The sequence below is a fragment of the Clinocottus analis genome, unplaced genomic scaffold (genome assembly GCF_023055335.1).
Source record: "Clinocottus analis isolate CAN_PGR_092001 unplaced genomic scaffold, fCliAna1.0.p SCAF_24, whole genome shotgun sequence".
Taxonomy (NCBI): Eukaryota; Metazoa; Chordata; class Actinopteri; order Perciformes; family Cottidae; genus Clinocottus; species Clinocottus analis.
In genome coordinates this window covers 2,789,838-2,804,586 of record NW_027175976.1, presented here as the reverse complement: position 1 = coordinate 2,804,586, position 14,749 = coordinate 2,789,838, and the positions used below count along the sequence as shown (strand labels likewise).

General features: G+C 48.6%; 1 protein-coding gene across 3 annotated transcripts in view; it reads right to left on the bottom strand.

Annotated features, from left to right (window-relative positions):
* zranb3 (zinc finger, RAN-binding domain containing 3) overlaps positions 1-14,749 on the bottom strand; it is a 59,476-nt gene that overhangs the window by 27,905 nt on the left and 16,822 nt on the right. For all 3 annotated transcript variants that reach the window (XM_068590971.1, XM_068590972.1, XM_068590973.1), the window contains 6 exons: positions 12,595-12,729; positions 9,145-9,264; positions 6,472-6,591; positions 5,727-5,906; positions 5,030-5,203; positions 3,804-4,239 (listed from right to left, as the gene is read on the bottom strand). In XM_068590971.1, the coding sequence (XP_068447072.1) occupies positions 3,804-4,239; positions 5,030-5,203; positions 5,727-5,906; positions 6,472-6,591; positions 9,145-9,264; positions 12,595-12,729 (1,165 nt within the window). The remainder of the gene's footprint in view (positions 1-3,803; positions 4,240-5,029; positions 5,204-5,726; positions 5,907-6,471; positions 6,592-9,144; positions 9,265-12,594; positions 12,730-14,749) is intronic.

Genomic DNA, 14,749 nt, shown 5'->3' with positions numbered 1-14,749 from the left:
ATTTATAACCAAACGTAAATGTGAATTTCAGTCTTAACAGAACTTCTTACAGGAGGACTGGCACCCTTTTTCCCCCTTCTTCTCTCACCCAACTTTCCTAGTTATATATAAATCATATCCTCTTACAGTATTTGTTGAACTTGAGGTGTGAAATCTAACAAGACAGTAAGTTGTGAGACTCTGGGACGCAGAGGGCTAATTAGTGATCCTGCCTCTCCGTGGCTTGTTTCTTCCAAAGGCCAGCCTCTCGTCGGCTCCCTCAAATGTCATCCGAGTCTCCGAGCTCCTGGCCCTGACGCTGACCCCCCCCCTCCTCCTCCCTACTCCACCGCCACCTACCTTCGCTAACGAGCCGAGCGAGACCGCGGAAAGACGGCTCAATTTGTGTTAAGCTGTCCCCGCCGAGTAAGACGTTAGCGAGGGGAAATCCTACAGGGCCGTGCCGCAACTTCACCAGTCCGCCCCCTTGTTTCCTCCTCCCCCTCCAATCAGGGCCCCATTTATGTCTGTAGTGGCTTGATTAGGTTCCAGAATTGAGTCTCGATTCCCAGGCAAACAAACATACCACGACATGGGAAGCCGACCGTGAGCTTTTTAAGCAGTCTGCGTGGACAGCTGCAGCAAAAAAAGGATATTCATATATATATTTATATCAAAAAAAGGAAAGTACGTGCACGATGTTATATGAGGACAAAGACTGGATTTTGTTGTTAAATGCTAAAAATCAGGGGGAAAAAAGGAATCTGGACGGTAGAGTGCTACCTGAGAGGTGTGGACAGCCAAATTGCCCACTTCCTGTATACTCTCTCCCAGCAGGAGCTCCCGAGGCAAATTGCTGGTCCGCCGGTGAAAAAGTGCTGAAGGATTGAACTGCGCCCACGCTCTCTCGCCCTGGAAAAGCTGCAAAAACACAGGAACTCAAACCTGAGCGCAGCATGGTTGTTTGCTCGTTGTTTGCCCGCGCTAAATCCACTTCGGGAAGACCGTTCTGACGAACCCACACTGAGCTTATAGTGTGCGACAGTTTGATTAAAAAAGGGTTCTTGATTACTCGGGGATATGGCACAACAGTGATTCAATTTGTCTCCAATTAATGAAGGCTGAGTTCCCCCTCCATGCCGCACAGGAAATAAGAGTGTCAACACCTTCAGATGAAGAAGACTGGACCTTATGAAACACAGAACACAGCTTCCAACCTATATTAAAACATCATTTAGCATTTTATATTACCATTCGCTAAAACCCCTACACGGAAAAGCAATTGTTTAATCCTAGCTTAGCAACCGTGGGCACGGCGGGCCTGTCGAGGATTTCTCAACCTGCCAAAGTGCTGTTCATGTGGCTGAAGAGAGCTATACTCCATATGTGAGGGGGTTTGGAGGACGGGGTCCTTTTTTTAGCTTTTCAAAAAGGGCAAAAAACACCAGAGTAAAAGGTATAAGGAACATATTGAACCGTGTTTTCACCGGCTCAGACGTACACAAAGTTAGACGTCAGCGTGTCCGGCTAACAATGTTAGCGACGCAGCAAGTCGAAGGCCAACTGCATTAGAAAAAACTAAAAATACACTTTTTTATTGGAATTTCATTGTAAATTGGAGACCAATTGATTCAAAACTCAGTATGAATTTTGAGTGGCAAACGTGATATCCGCCAAGATCACCGCAAACTGTTGTTGTGCAGTTCCTGGATGGGAAAGCACGACACACGTAGGAACGGTAGCTCAGGGAAAAGGAAGGGTGAATTTGTTGCTTTGACATTTGATCGGCAGCTTCTAACCTACCATCAGGCTCCATCACTTTCCACGATTGAAATGTTCCCGTTTCATGCAGCACATTCTGGTGCATTTGACTCTGGTGTAATACAACAGACAAATATCCTTCTGCGTGCCGACTTGTTCTTCCTCTACAGCTGCTGTTTTCTTGTATTTCTTTGCCACGCTGCTCAAATCCACAGACGGCGAAGGCCACATGGCGCTTTCTCTCTGTTCCTCTAACTTTGAACGCAGCATCAGCCCTCGCATCACGCTGCTGTGATTCCCGGCAACGCATCTTAATGCCGGTGACACAACTCCCCGTCATTGTGAGAACCCGTTGCTGTTGAAGGGATAACGTCTCTCACGCCGTGCCGTCGGCTCCCGGAGCTGATTATTTTTTTTCTTACATCGCCACGCGCGGAGGACTGCGGTGCCAAGTTGAGCGATATCTCCATAAATACCGTTGTTACTTCTCGCCACCGTCTGTCATTTACAAATTTAGCAGGTTGTTAAATTCCCCCGTCTCGCGGGCTGACACAGCCACTGTGAATGCAGAGTGGCGCTTGTGACAAAGAAGAGAGCGTGATTGCTGAATAGTTATCGAGCATCTGCTGCAGCTGAGAATAAAATGTGTGTGTCTGTGTGTGTGTGTGTGGGCGAGCGTGTATTATCCCGGTGGCGTTTGAAGGCCGGGGTGCTTCTTGTTTGAACTGTGCGCGTTCCGAGTGCAGCGCTTCTCACTTCCACCGGACTGAGCTGCAAACAAACCCCCAGCCTGGCCAATATTTACTCTGCACTCACACTCAATATAGATCCTGCATTTGCATAATGAGAGCTGAGAGTTATTAAAGCAGACTGGTGAGAAATTGAACGTCACACCGGATCACGCGCATGTACTGTATTCGTGTTTACGGCACACAAAAATTAAATTAAAACCATGGCCTACGGGCGCTTCAATGCCTCCTCGCTGCTCTCCTTTCAGCACCGGGTGCACCTTTATGAGCGGAAAGGAGACGACGCCTTCCCACAGTTCCTCGCGGCTGCCGACCCACGTCAATAACATTCGCTGCTGCATAATTTTGTGGCCGGGTCTTATGAGTTCTCGTGACGTTTTCCATCAATGCCAAGGAAAGTTGGACTGCGTTGTGAAAATATAAAGCTTGCAATTTGTCAGACAATGAGGGGGATTGATTATTTTTTTCTTCGAGCTCAGTGAGCCGAGGTCATTTAGTCAGGTGCCGTTGCCTTCTGATACCTTGAATCCATTTACAGTGCAATTGTTAATTACAGTGTTTCATGAAACCATCTCTGCCAACGAGTCGTATTTTTTCTCCTTCCCTTCCACCAATTTAGGTTTCGTCTTGGCTTCAAAATCAACAGCCTGCATTAAAAAGACAAACTTAAGCGTGAACATCACTGCTGCTGAAATGCCGTTGCATTTTAGGATTTTTTTTTTTCTTCCTTTCTGGAAGCCGATGTGGTGCACCTCCAACATGCCAGGTCATAACGACCGCCCCCCCACCTCCCTACACACACACACACACACACACACACACACACACACACACACACGCACTCCTTTTGCAGGATACAATCATAGGCTGTCAGAGATATCAGCTAGAGCCAGCTCAACTTTTCCAACTTTGTGCGAGACGTTTGCAGCAATAGTAGGCGCCTGTTCTCTCTTTCTGTCGGTGTATCTCTCTCTCAGCTTGACAGGTGAGAATTATACCGTGTCCTTGTCATGAGAGAGAGAGAGAGAGAGAGAGAGAGAAAGAGAGAGAGAGAGAGAGAATTCTCCAGGCAGAGCTATTTCAGACTCTGGCAAGCCTCCCTCCATCTTTCGCTATCACGCGTTCCATCTGGTGAAATCTGTAATGCTGTTCAAGAGTATTATGTCAACAGACTGCTGCGATTGATATTGACAGGGAGGGAAATAAAGAGATGACTGGATATCAGCGTCAGGTGCACAGATGATGATGTTGTTTTTTGTGCTCCGTTTGAATCCAGTTCGATTAAGTTTGTTAATGATCGGGTGGCAGTCCTACCTGAGTGGACTTCAGAGGGCCGGCGTGGGAACCCGCACATCTCGCAGTACGGCAGCAGGCTGCTGTTGGAGTAGGTGCAGGCCCCGCAGTCCCACTTCTCAGCAGGAGGGCGGCGCTCCGACAGCCTCCGCGGGGCCATGGAGGGGACCGGGGCGGTCGTGCCGACGTCCGCGGCCGCCGACCTCCGCTTCCCGCCGCGGCCGGACTGCGGCGTGCGGAGCCGCTTTGGCTGCGGGGAGAAGTCCTGGTCGGGTGAGAGGGAGGCCTGGGAGCCGGGCCTCTCTACCTTCTCCTCTCTGGTTTCAGCGTTTGTCCCACTGCCACTCTCTGAGATGGAGGGAGAGGTTCCCTCGTCTTCCCTTCTCTTCCTCTTCTTCTCCTTGTCGCCGCCCGGGGAGAAGAAGGAACGGATGTCGTGCTGCTTCTCTTTCTCAAACTTGAGAAAAGAAAAGAAGACGCGACTTAGGTTTTAGACACAACAGCACGCAATCCACCTGTAAAGTAACAACAACACACATTGCACTTTGATCACGATTAACTTCCCCTTTTTGATAAAAAACATCTGAGTCTAAGATATGTCTCAATTAATAATAATGAGAAACACCCAATGATCAACTATGGATCATGAAGTTTGCACGGCTGTTTTATAAATAAATCCCATACATTCAATATCACGAAAAAACTAAAACACAGCATCTTCTGTCACCCTGACACGGCCCCTTCGACTCGAGTTGTTGATGGTGCTAAATATAATAGTGTTGATTGATGCGGTGCGGGTTAGAGAAAGTGTTTGAGATCTCACAAACCTCAGACGTGTTCATTATTATTTAAAAGTAAAGCTCTAATGTTCTTTCGAGATTACCGCATGCTTAGAAAGAAAGAAAAACTCGACTCGCTTTAGAGAGTAAATCCCAAACATGAGCGTAATCGCTCCACAACTGGAACTGGAACATTTTTTTGTTGTGCAATTATTCACAATCTGGCTTCTTCCCCTCTTTGAAGGACATCATTAAGCTCCGCTCAGACGACAGCAGTGGAGCGACGGCGGAGGCTCGTTACGAGTGACAGCGCTCCTCTTCACCAAGCGACCAGAGTGTGACACTCTCTGCCTCCTCATGAGAAAGCTCCCACAGATAATGAACAAACAGACCCAATAAAAGAAACAACACAGTATTCACCTGAAGGTCGGGGGTGGTGGGAATGTATCTCTGAACGCTTTCTCTTACGTGAGTGAAGAACACGTCGTCTTTGGGGTCTCCCGCGCTCCCCTCCAGGGGCAGCACCATCTCGCTCGGCTTCCACGCGTCGGCGAAGTTGAGGAACTCCCACTTGTCCTTGTCGCCCTCGTCGGCCTTCAGGTACCCCTTCTTGCCGTTTAGCGTGCTGCCGGTCACCGTTTCCTGGCGGGACAACGCGGGGACGTTCAGCGCTCACTCTTCTTCCATCTTTCGGTCCATATTTTCGCTGCTTTTCTCCGGACTTAGCCGTTAACTGTGCTCTCTTCAAAAGCCACGAGACCCTTTTGACAATAACTGTAATTTAACCTCGTAGAACGCTGGTCTGCCTCCAACGGTCAGGATGTGTGTGGGTGTGCCAGTGTGAGACTTTGTGTTAGTCCGGATTCACGAAAGTCACACACGAACACACACTTGCTAACCGATGGAGGCGGCAGCAGCAGGAAAGGTTAAATTACAGGTTTCGTCAATGGAGTCTGGTAGCTTTGAAGAGTGCATAGATAAAAACTGCGCTATCCCTTTAAATAGATATTGCTGTTGTTAAACGTCTTAAATGTTTTGTAAGACAGCGCAGAATTTTGAGTTATCTATCATTCACATCAATGATGGCTTCATTCATGGAATGTGTGATGACGAGGCTTAGCCCAAATATTGCCCCCCCGCCCCGCCCTCTGTTGCCCTACAGCACCTTCCTGTTGAGCATGGACCACATGACGGTGTCGAAGGTGCCCTTGGCGATGAGGTAGTGCACGTTGACCGAGGCCGTCTGCCCGATGCGATGGGCTCGGTCCTCTGCCTGCTTGATGTGGCCGGGGTTCCAGTAGAGCTCGGCGAACACCACGTGGTTCGCTGCGGTCAAGGTCAAGCCCTGCAGAGGACACACACACACACACACACACACAGAGAGAGAGACAGAAAACATCACCACCACGAATGGAGCACTCCAGTCCACATCCAAAGGAATGTTATTTGGTGAAATCCTTTTTTTTTTTTTTTAACTAGAATATTAGCGGCTAATTGCCGTATGAGAGCTTCGAGCACCTACTTCCTTTGATTGGAACGCGTAACATTTGTGCACACATTCGCTCATCCAGAATAATTAATGTCAAGTTTATTATGAAGAGCAAAAACACATTTTCGGCATTTATTTCTCCTTCCACAAACCTCGATTAGGATTCAGTATAACGGAGAGCAGCCATCAATATTAGTAACGTGCACCTCGAAGCCTTTTTATTGTACCAAAGTAAAACAGTTGATCCGAGTGCTCAGAAGTGTTTCTGGTGATGAAATTCAATATTTTTAAGGACTATTCCAGAGTCATATGTGACTACTTGAAAAGAGTAGATTCATGGCAACTGATGTGAAAAGAATGATGTTGAGTTAGAGTGTGTGTGTGTGTGTGTGTGTGTGTGTGTGTGTGTGTGTGTGTGTACCTGGCCGGCTGCCTGGATGCTGAGGATGGCCACCCGCGTCTCGGGGTCACTCTGAAACTTGTGGACCAGCTGGATTCGCTCGGAGGACGGGACGCTGCCGTCGATGCGGATGTAACCGGCCTGCAGCGGCACAGCGTTTACTTCTTTGGAGGACATGAAACTTCCCAGTGGGCGATGGATGAGTCGTGTGTGCAACTGATGGAACGTGCCCTTTAAAACTCCTTCCAGAAGTTACACAGTCTTGTTTAAAATTTCAGCATAGTTCAAACTTTTAAGGCCAGACTAACCAATTAAACAATGTCCTTCATCACTTGCCCAGAACAGGCGGCAACCTCAGGTCTCTCACGAGTAAAGCCGATGAGGAAATGTCTTAAAAGCTGCATTCTCTCTCATGACCATCAGGGGGTGACTCCTATAGCCGTATAGACGCCGTTGAGAAAATGACTCTCCTTCCCTCTTGATTTATTCCCTCACAAAACCTTGTAAACATGAGCATAAAGCAGGGGGATGCTTTAGGCCGGGCCACCTTGTGATTGACAGGTACAGAAACTCCAAATATACTAACTTCCGTTCACTAGTGGCAAAAAGCTAAGATGGCGACGGCCAAATTGCCTTACTCGAGGCTTCACACAGTCCACGGCCTTGAAGCGCCGTTTGTCGGGAAGTGCACCTGCAAACCTGCAGATGATGAAAGCGCGCTTGTTTGCAGACTTCTTTGAATTTGACTAAAGGTTCACACAGCGTGCGAAGGGACGGCATTGTCGGCCTCCAACAAAGCCGGCGCCGATTTGCTTTTTTTTCTTCATTAACCCGCATCCTATACTGGAGACATTTCAATGACGGACGTGGGAATGAACGAGCGGCGGAGAGAAACCGTGAACAGAGGAGCCGCAGTGAAAGGAGGCGGATGGGGGGGGGGATTGCCGCTTTGAAAGATAACGGAATATATTTTGTAACATTTCCAGGCAAACAAAGAGAGAGCCTTCGTTAAACTTGAACTTGACATTCGGCAGAGCCGCTAATGCACTCTTTTGATTCGGGTCCGCCGCTCCCGCGGAGCCGCTCGGCGGGCGAGTGCGCTCGCACTGTGCAACCCCGACGTGTCAACGCAGCTGTGCTGCATGAATATGAAGAGGGCAACACGGAGGTCTCGTTCCACTTTTTTTTCATGGAAATTTAAAAAAAGGTTGGAAATAAATGTGCTCGCCGAGAATCAAGCGTCCCAGCAGGTTAGAACAAGGCCGTGGAGAGACAAAAATATAAATAACACCATAAATCAAAACAGCTGTTTCCATCACAGCGAAACATTCACAACTTCATACATTTAAAAAAAAAAAAAACACTCAGACCGGCTGGCAACGGGCGAGAAGCGCAAACGCTTCACGTCACCCCTCCTCGCCGCCGTGCCGCCTGTCGCTCCTTTTTTTAGCCCGTCTCCGTTAATTGGCGAGCGCAGAGAGGGAGCGTCTCGTGGAGGAATGTGTAATCACACGTCGCACCGCTGCATTACGGTTTAATGACACCTCCCCGACCCCTGTGTCACACACACACACACATACATTCACAAGTTCAATAGCGACCGCTTGCTCGTGATGACTTGTGAAACGCGTCCTGGGAGATCGGTTCGTTTGAAGTTTACTTTTCTGAGAGAGCGAGGAAAAAGAAATACAAATTTAAAAAAAAGAAGACTTTTTTTTTCAAGAACGAGGAGAAAGAATCAACGATCGTAGCTGAGGATTGATGGGCCGATCAAGAGGTGCTTGATACTAAATGCATGTTGTGCTTCTTAATTATCCACATATCGGACCGGCACTGCACTGGGCACCTGAACGCAGCATGTAAGTGGACTGCCGATACCTGCAGCACGTCCCCGCTGATGGAAATTAACGTCTGTGCCGAATTGAAATAGCCATATAGAAGCAGTGCTTCCTCTTGTTCCAAAGGGATCAATAGGGCAAGAATAACCACTTTTTTAAGGCTTTTTTGTGTGTTTTCAGTGCACAGGATGCTGGTTCTGACTGATCCTGACTGATCCTGGTCGAGGCCCAGCGTCATGTCTTTTGAGTTTACACCGACACCGAACACGTCATCTGTCGGTTATTGAGGTGTTTGTCACAGGTTTGTCTAATTCTTTTTTGTGCATCCGTCAAAATCGAGACGTTTGAATACCGTACATGCAAAAGCCGTCATCAAAAACAGCGTCCGACCGGCCGAGTCGCGTTGAGCACTAGACACATATTAGATCGATATTTGCTGATGTCATTCGCTCATAAATTGGAACTAGCGCCGTTCGTACTATTGCGAACCGTTGTGTCAGACTCATTGTGCAAGATCTATTGCGCGAAACGATGTTTGACGGATATAAAAATAGAATAAACCTGACAAAAAAAAAAAAGGGACTTGGCGTGCAACTGCCTTTTATCTGGCCGGACGGTGGCCCAGAGGGGAGCTAGTGCGTCATTGGTTTTATAGTTTCATTTACTTCCAGTTTGTCTTGAAAGGCTTTCTGTTGTTATGTCGCCAAGCTTTGGCTTCCATCAACAACGGGAACATGTCAAGTGTTATGGCCTGTGTGTGTGTGATGGCTCTTGTGTGTGTGTGATGGCTCTTGTGTGTGTGTGTGTAGTTGCGTCCGACCCCCTCCAGTTGCCCGCGGAGAGGTCCCAGGGTTACCTTGGCCTCGATGGCAGCCTCGGTGCAGGCCTGCAGCATGGTGAGGTGGTGGGCGAACACCAGGAACTTCAGCTGCTCTGCCTCCAACATCATCTTAATGTAGTCCTTCACAGCTCCCGCCTGACCACACACACACACACACACACACACACACACACACACACACACACACACACATACATATACAGAAATAGACACAGATGAAAGAGAGCTGCTGCATCCATCACCTCACACTGGTCGACCGCACACACGGAGGAATCGGCTGGATCAGTGAAGAAGTCAATTAATCACCGCGGCATTCCTCTCCGCGGGATCGATCCTCGATTGAATGCCGCGGATCCGGATTTTAAAAGCAGCGAGCACGCGGAGGCGGCCGTGAGAGGAGGGGGGGGAGGGTGGGGGCTGCATTTGTCAGCTCAGATAGGGAGAGCAAATCAATAACTCGCAACTTGGAGATATGATTGGTGCGTGCGCTGTTCTCCAGACACAATAAAAAGTCACCTTTTGTTCCGCAGACAACAGGATGAATCTCAGAATGTACCAACAACTTAATCAAGACGAAAGCTTCTTTTGCACAAATATTTTCCGCTGGCTGTCTGACAAAGTTCCCTTACTTCCCCTCTGGAGTCGCTTGGTGTATTTTTATGTGACCTTGTTTTTGTTTTTTTATTAATGCCTGGTGTTTTTCTACTGGTTAGTCTTGATTTATTTATGAAGTCAAACGCCAACACTGCTTTAAAAAAAAAAAAAAAAGGGAATCATCAGTGTGAATTCCACAGGAGCTCGTGACCCTGATTGACAGCGTGAAGCTAACGATCTGGAAAAAGAAAAAGGAAGGAAGCAGCAGAAGTGCCAGCGAGTTAACTGTGCCCCGCAGGTATCCGTATCTATCATTTCACCGCTCGCCGCTGCCCGGCGATCACACTGTGACGGCTGCGGCCTGTCCCCGCTACTTTCTGCAAGGCCGCCGTGGATGTGCTGAGCGAGCGTGTCATTGAGCATCCGGGGCTCGGCTCGTCTCGGAGCCTCGGGGGCCAAAAAAAAGAAGGAGAAAAAGTAAAAAAAAGAAACGTCTGAGAATAGCAAGAAATACTGAGTTCTGATTCCATTCAAACAGAGGCTCGACGGGGCCTGTCTCTGTGGCGTGAATTCTCCGCACCACCTGACAACCTGCGCTGCCATCACACCTGCTCTGGTGGGAAAAACCTCTGCTTTCGCCTTGTAGATAATTAGCCGACGCGCCCGATAATGAATCTCCTCGCCGGGCCTGCCGACCCCGTTCTGATCTGGGGGGGGGTCCTCATTACCGACGGCTCGGGCTTTCGCCGCGCTTCCGTTCCGACCGAGTTTAATTAGTGCACAAACTTCTCGGCTGTCTGAAGCGGCCCCGTTAGCTCGCTTTAAAGTCCGGCATCAGAGCTGTCCTCTCTCTGGGTAATTGGGAGCAGATGCTTGGCGGGTTAAGCAATAAAAATACCCCAAAGGCATTTGGCGGCTCTGTCGCCAAGCCGGACTGGCAGGCGGGCGGGCGGCGCCGGGGCCCTGATGCCCGTCAGAGTGACGGAGATGTGTGAACACGTCACACCGTTCCATGATGCACCAGAAAGAAAACAAAAAGAAAGAGTTTTTTTGTTTGTTTTCTGAAGTAGAAAGTGTGTCTGGCTGTAGGAAGAGAAAAAAAACAATAAGAGAGGAAATGAGACTGAGTCGGGTGTATCGGCTTCACGGCGGGTGTGTGGTGCGGGGGCTTTGTAATGAAAGGAGGTCCAGTGTTAGGCTAAACCGAGCAGAAATCCAATCAGCAAACAACGCCAAGCGCAGAAAAAGACCCGAGCTCAGAGGCAGGCTGAGCGAGCGACGCGTCGATGATTGCGTTCGGAGGTTATCTCCGGTCTTCCTTGACCTCCGGTGTGTGTGGGAGAGGGAGGGGGGCGTCGGGCTAATTGAGAGGAACGGCAGCCTATTGAACGGGGCAGATGATTGGCGAGGGATGTGCTTGCGTTTGGCGGGAATGTTTACACAGCCGCGAGTCCGCTGCAGCGGCGAGAAGAGCCGATCGCCCTCGCAGATGTTCCCACTGAGGAGCAGGAAATGTAAATGCTTGTTAAGATCATCGCCACCGGTTGCTCTGACCCCCCCCCACACACCCTCCGACTGCGCGCATCAAGCCACCTTTTCCCACATCGCTTATTTCTCCCCTCATTAAAAAAGAGCCGCCACTTCAAAACCGAGAGGCCGGCCGAGTTCCCATGGCAACAGCGTCACAGAGATGCTATTTCCAGCGCGGCGTGTAACTTTGAGATAAGGTGTAATCATGCCAGGCTGGACGCAACTAAATAATACCTCGGCTATAACTCCCTACTTTGTCTAAGTGCTTTTTCACCGGCGACCATTAGGCCCCGTTACCATGGCCACGCTTACCCCCCCCCTCCTCCACGGGTTCTCGCCGAGTGGTCGGCCGAGCGCTTCAACGCTTCCTGAAACATCAAAACGCCAATTTTGAGGCTATTTAAACGGAATGTTTGAGCCGCAGAGGTTCAACACTTTTGGGTGCTCGGCTGCAGGACACGCGGCGCTAATGATGCCACGCCGCCGGTTTGCTCACAGCCTGTGTGTGTGTGTGTGTGTGTGTGTGTGTGTGTGTGTGAGGGGTTAGGTTTACTTGAAACACACAATCTATTAAAGGAGGCTATTATATTTGTTGTCTAATATTTTTATCACAAGCAGATATTTTTAGGGCAGCTTTAATGAAAACATGGCCTCCTTTGAATGTATTGTTATATTATTAATATTATTAATTACTATTGTCAAAGTAATAAATCATTATTAACAAATTAGCAACAAAATGAGCCAATGTTTTTCGAAAATTAGTGAGAACATGACGTGCATGTTTGCATTGATTTGCTGCTGTGTGAAGTTTAACAGTTTAATAAATGATACTGATGAGACTTGAAGGATCGACATCGCCCTCGGTGCCTCAGAGGAGCTGGTAGGGGCATTTTATTCCTTTTGGACAGAGGCGGGCTAGCCGATTCCGCTGCACTTTCTGTGTTCATGCTAAGCTAAGCTAAGCTAGCCAGCTGCAGCTTCGTATTCGGCCTACAGTCATGAGCGTTGCGTCCATCTTTTCACCGAACTCTCTGCAAGAAAGCAAATGAGTTGGCTCAAAAATGTCACGCTATTCATTCATTTTAATAAAAATGTGTCGTTTGTTTCTTCTTGTTTTGAACAGTAACACAAAGAGCAGCCTCAAAGTTTGTAACTCGAAAGCGTACGTCCGCCTTTCGGCGCTTCATTGAAACAGCCGGGATCTGTAGCTTCTTTTGTTGGAGGGACTATTTTCAGCTGCAGACGCTCACACACACAGTACAGTTCAGAGAAATACTGTATCATGGCAAAGGCCGGGGGTTCAAACAAGATATACTCGAGCACCACCTGGTCCCCCATTACCTTGGCGATAGCCGTTTGCTTGTACATCTGTGTGACCAGGCCCATGACCTGACTGAAGGGGTTGTCTGAGGCGCCGCCCCCCGACCTCAGTCCCTTCATCAGTCTCTCCCACTCGGCGAAGCTGGCCGAGGCCTCCTGTGGACAGAGAGAGAGAGAGAGAGAGAGAGCGAGAGTGAGAGAGAGAGAATGAGAGAGAGAGAGAGAGAGAGAGAGCGAGAGAGACAGAGAGAGAGCGCATGGACACGGTGAGGCCGCGTCCTTCACGTCTCCATCCACCATTTTTCTCTCTGTTTTTTTTTTGTGATATAAAAGGGCAAAACAATTAATGGTGCTGCTGGGTGTCCTACTTTCCCTGGAAGAGAAAGAAAGAAAGAATGAAAGAGGGGAGGGAGAGAGAGAAAATAGAGGGAGATGGAGAATTCCCAAGGATGCTACCCCTCCCTCCCACTTCTCGCTTCCTCCCTCCTCGCTCCCTCCCTCCTTCTGACTGGGCTGCTGAGCTAGGTGGGTCATGAGCATCTCCCAATTATAGCCGCCGTGTGACAAGCCGGGGTCGAAGATGGAGAAGCAGCAGGGCCGGTACAATAAATCAAAAGACGCCTCGCACGCTCCCTCTTCCTTTCTCCCTTTCTCTCCTGCTTCCTCTCTCTCTCTTTCTCTCTCAAGGTGATGGGCGAGAAGTATTTAAGGGTGGGAGTCGGGGAGCGCATTGAGAGGCCGGCCATTTGTGGTCGGCAATCGGGGTTAGCCCCGTTTCCCATAAGAACACGTGAAAACACACTCTTTACCATACTTCCCACGACAATCCAACATAATGGTTTGGAGTGTGAAGAAAAGCAGCACGCTGTATTGAGGGATTGGTTTTGAATAGCAGCTGCGTGGTCATACTCTAAAGCGCTGCAGAAGAACCTCCTTTACTTCTTTTATTTTGTAATTGTCTAACTTCAGACCACTTTGCCATGACAGGTTATTTTGTGCCTTTTGTTCACAGCTCATCTGTCTGAATTCAGGCTAAAAAAAAAGTGTTATTTTTCATTTACACATTTTCATTTTCAGCCAACGAACACTTTCTCAGAGCGCTGCATATCAAACGCCGAAAAACTGTGAAGCCATATGGCGGGCTGAGGGAAGAGGTGGTCCGCGCGTGATTAAGCACATACATACAGGGAGGGTGATGAGGGAGAGAGGTGGGGGGGAGGGGAGCGAGAAGCCTTATTAATGTGAGCGCGCGCGCGTGTAATGGATGCTTTTTGTGAAGTTTCACAACTGCATTTTTAAATTTATTTTCTCCAATGAGATACGTTCGGTGGAACATGAAAGCTTTGCACCATTTAGTGAAACAATTAGCATTTCATCGGATTCAAAACCTCGTCAAAGTCAAGGTCGGCCGGGTGAGCGAATGGCGCCGTAATGCAAAGCCGCTTCCTTCATGTTCTGCCCCTCAGATGTTTCACTCTGCAGCACCTGCCTGGACCGTCTCGCAATGTTCATTTCTAGTTTTAAAAAGTGTACTGTATTCGAGTATTGCTTTAGAATCTGCTCGGGGGAGGAGCGGGTAAAAAAAAATGAAAAAAACTGAGTGGCCAAACACTCCACCCTTGATGATATTCACTAGACTAACAGGGACAAAAGGCCAGGGCTGAAAACGTAAAGGGCAGGAGGGGCATAAAAAGTGTCTGCTGTGGAAGATAAAAGCCGTCATTAGGGAGTAAAATGAGAAGGGGGGACGGGGCGAGTGGTGCTGGTGTACATTAGATATCGTCGGTTGGCTAAACTGTGCTTCAAAAGGCAGTTTGTTTGGAGGAAAATAATGCCCGCACGGCCTTTTTATGTTGTATATTGTTCATGTTTTTTCTTTTCTCATGAGGCGGCACAATGGGACTTTGTGTGACTCGCCACTTCACAGCTCTCGTTCTCATCTCTTTAAAAAAACCTGTCCATTTAGCTGAGAGTAAAACGCTCCGTCTATTCTCCTCAGAGGACAAATACAGGTTTAAAAAAGACTCGCCGCATTCATCTCACGAGCCGAACTAGAAGTACCGCCTCTGAGAGCGCAGTGTGAAATCAATTCTTCATTTGACGTTATTAATTTGTCGTAATTAGCATTTGAATTATGAGTTACGACCAAACGCCTATCAGCTCATCCCCGAGTTCA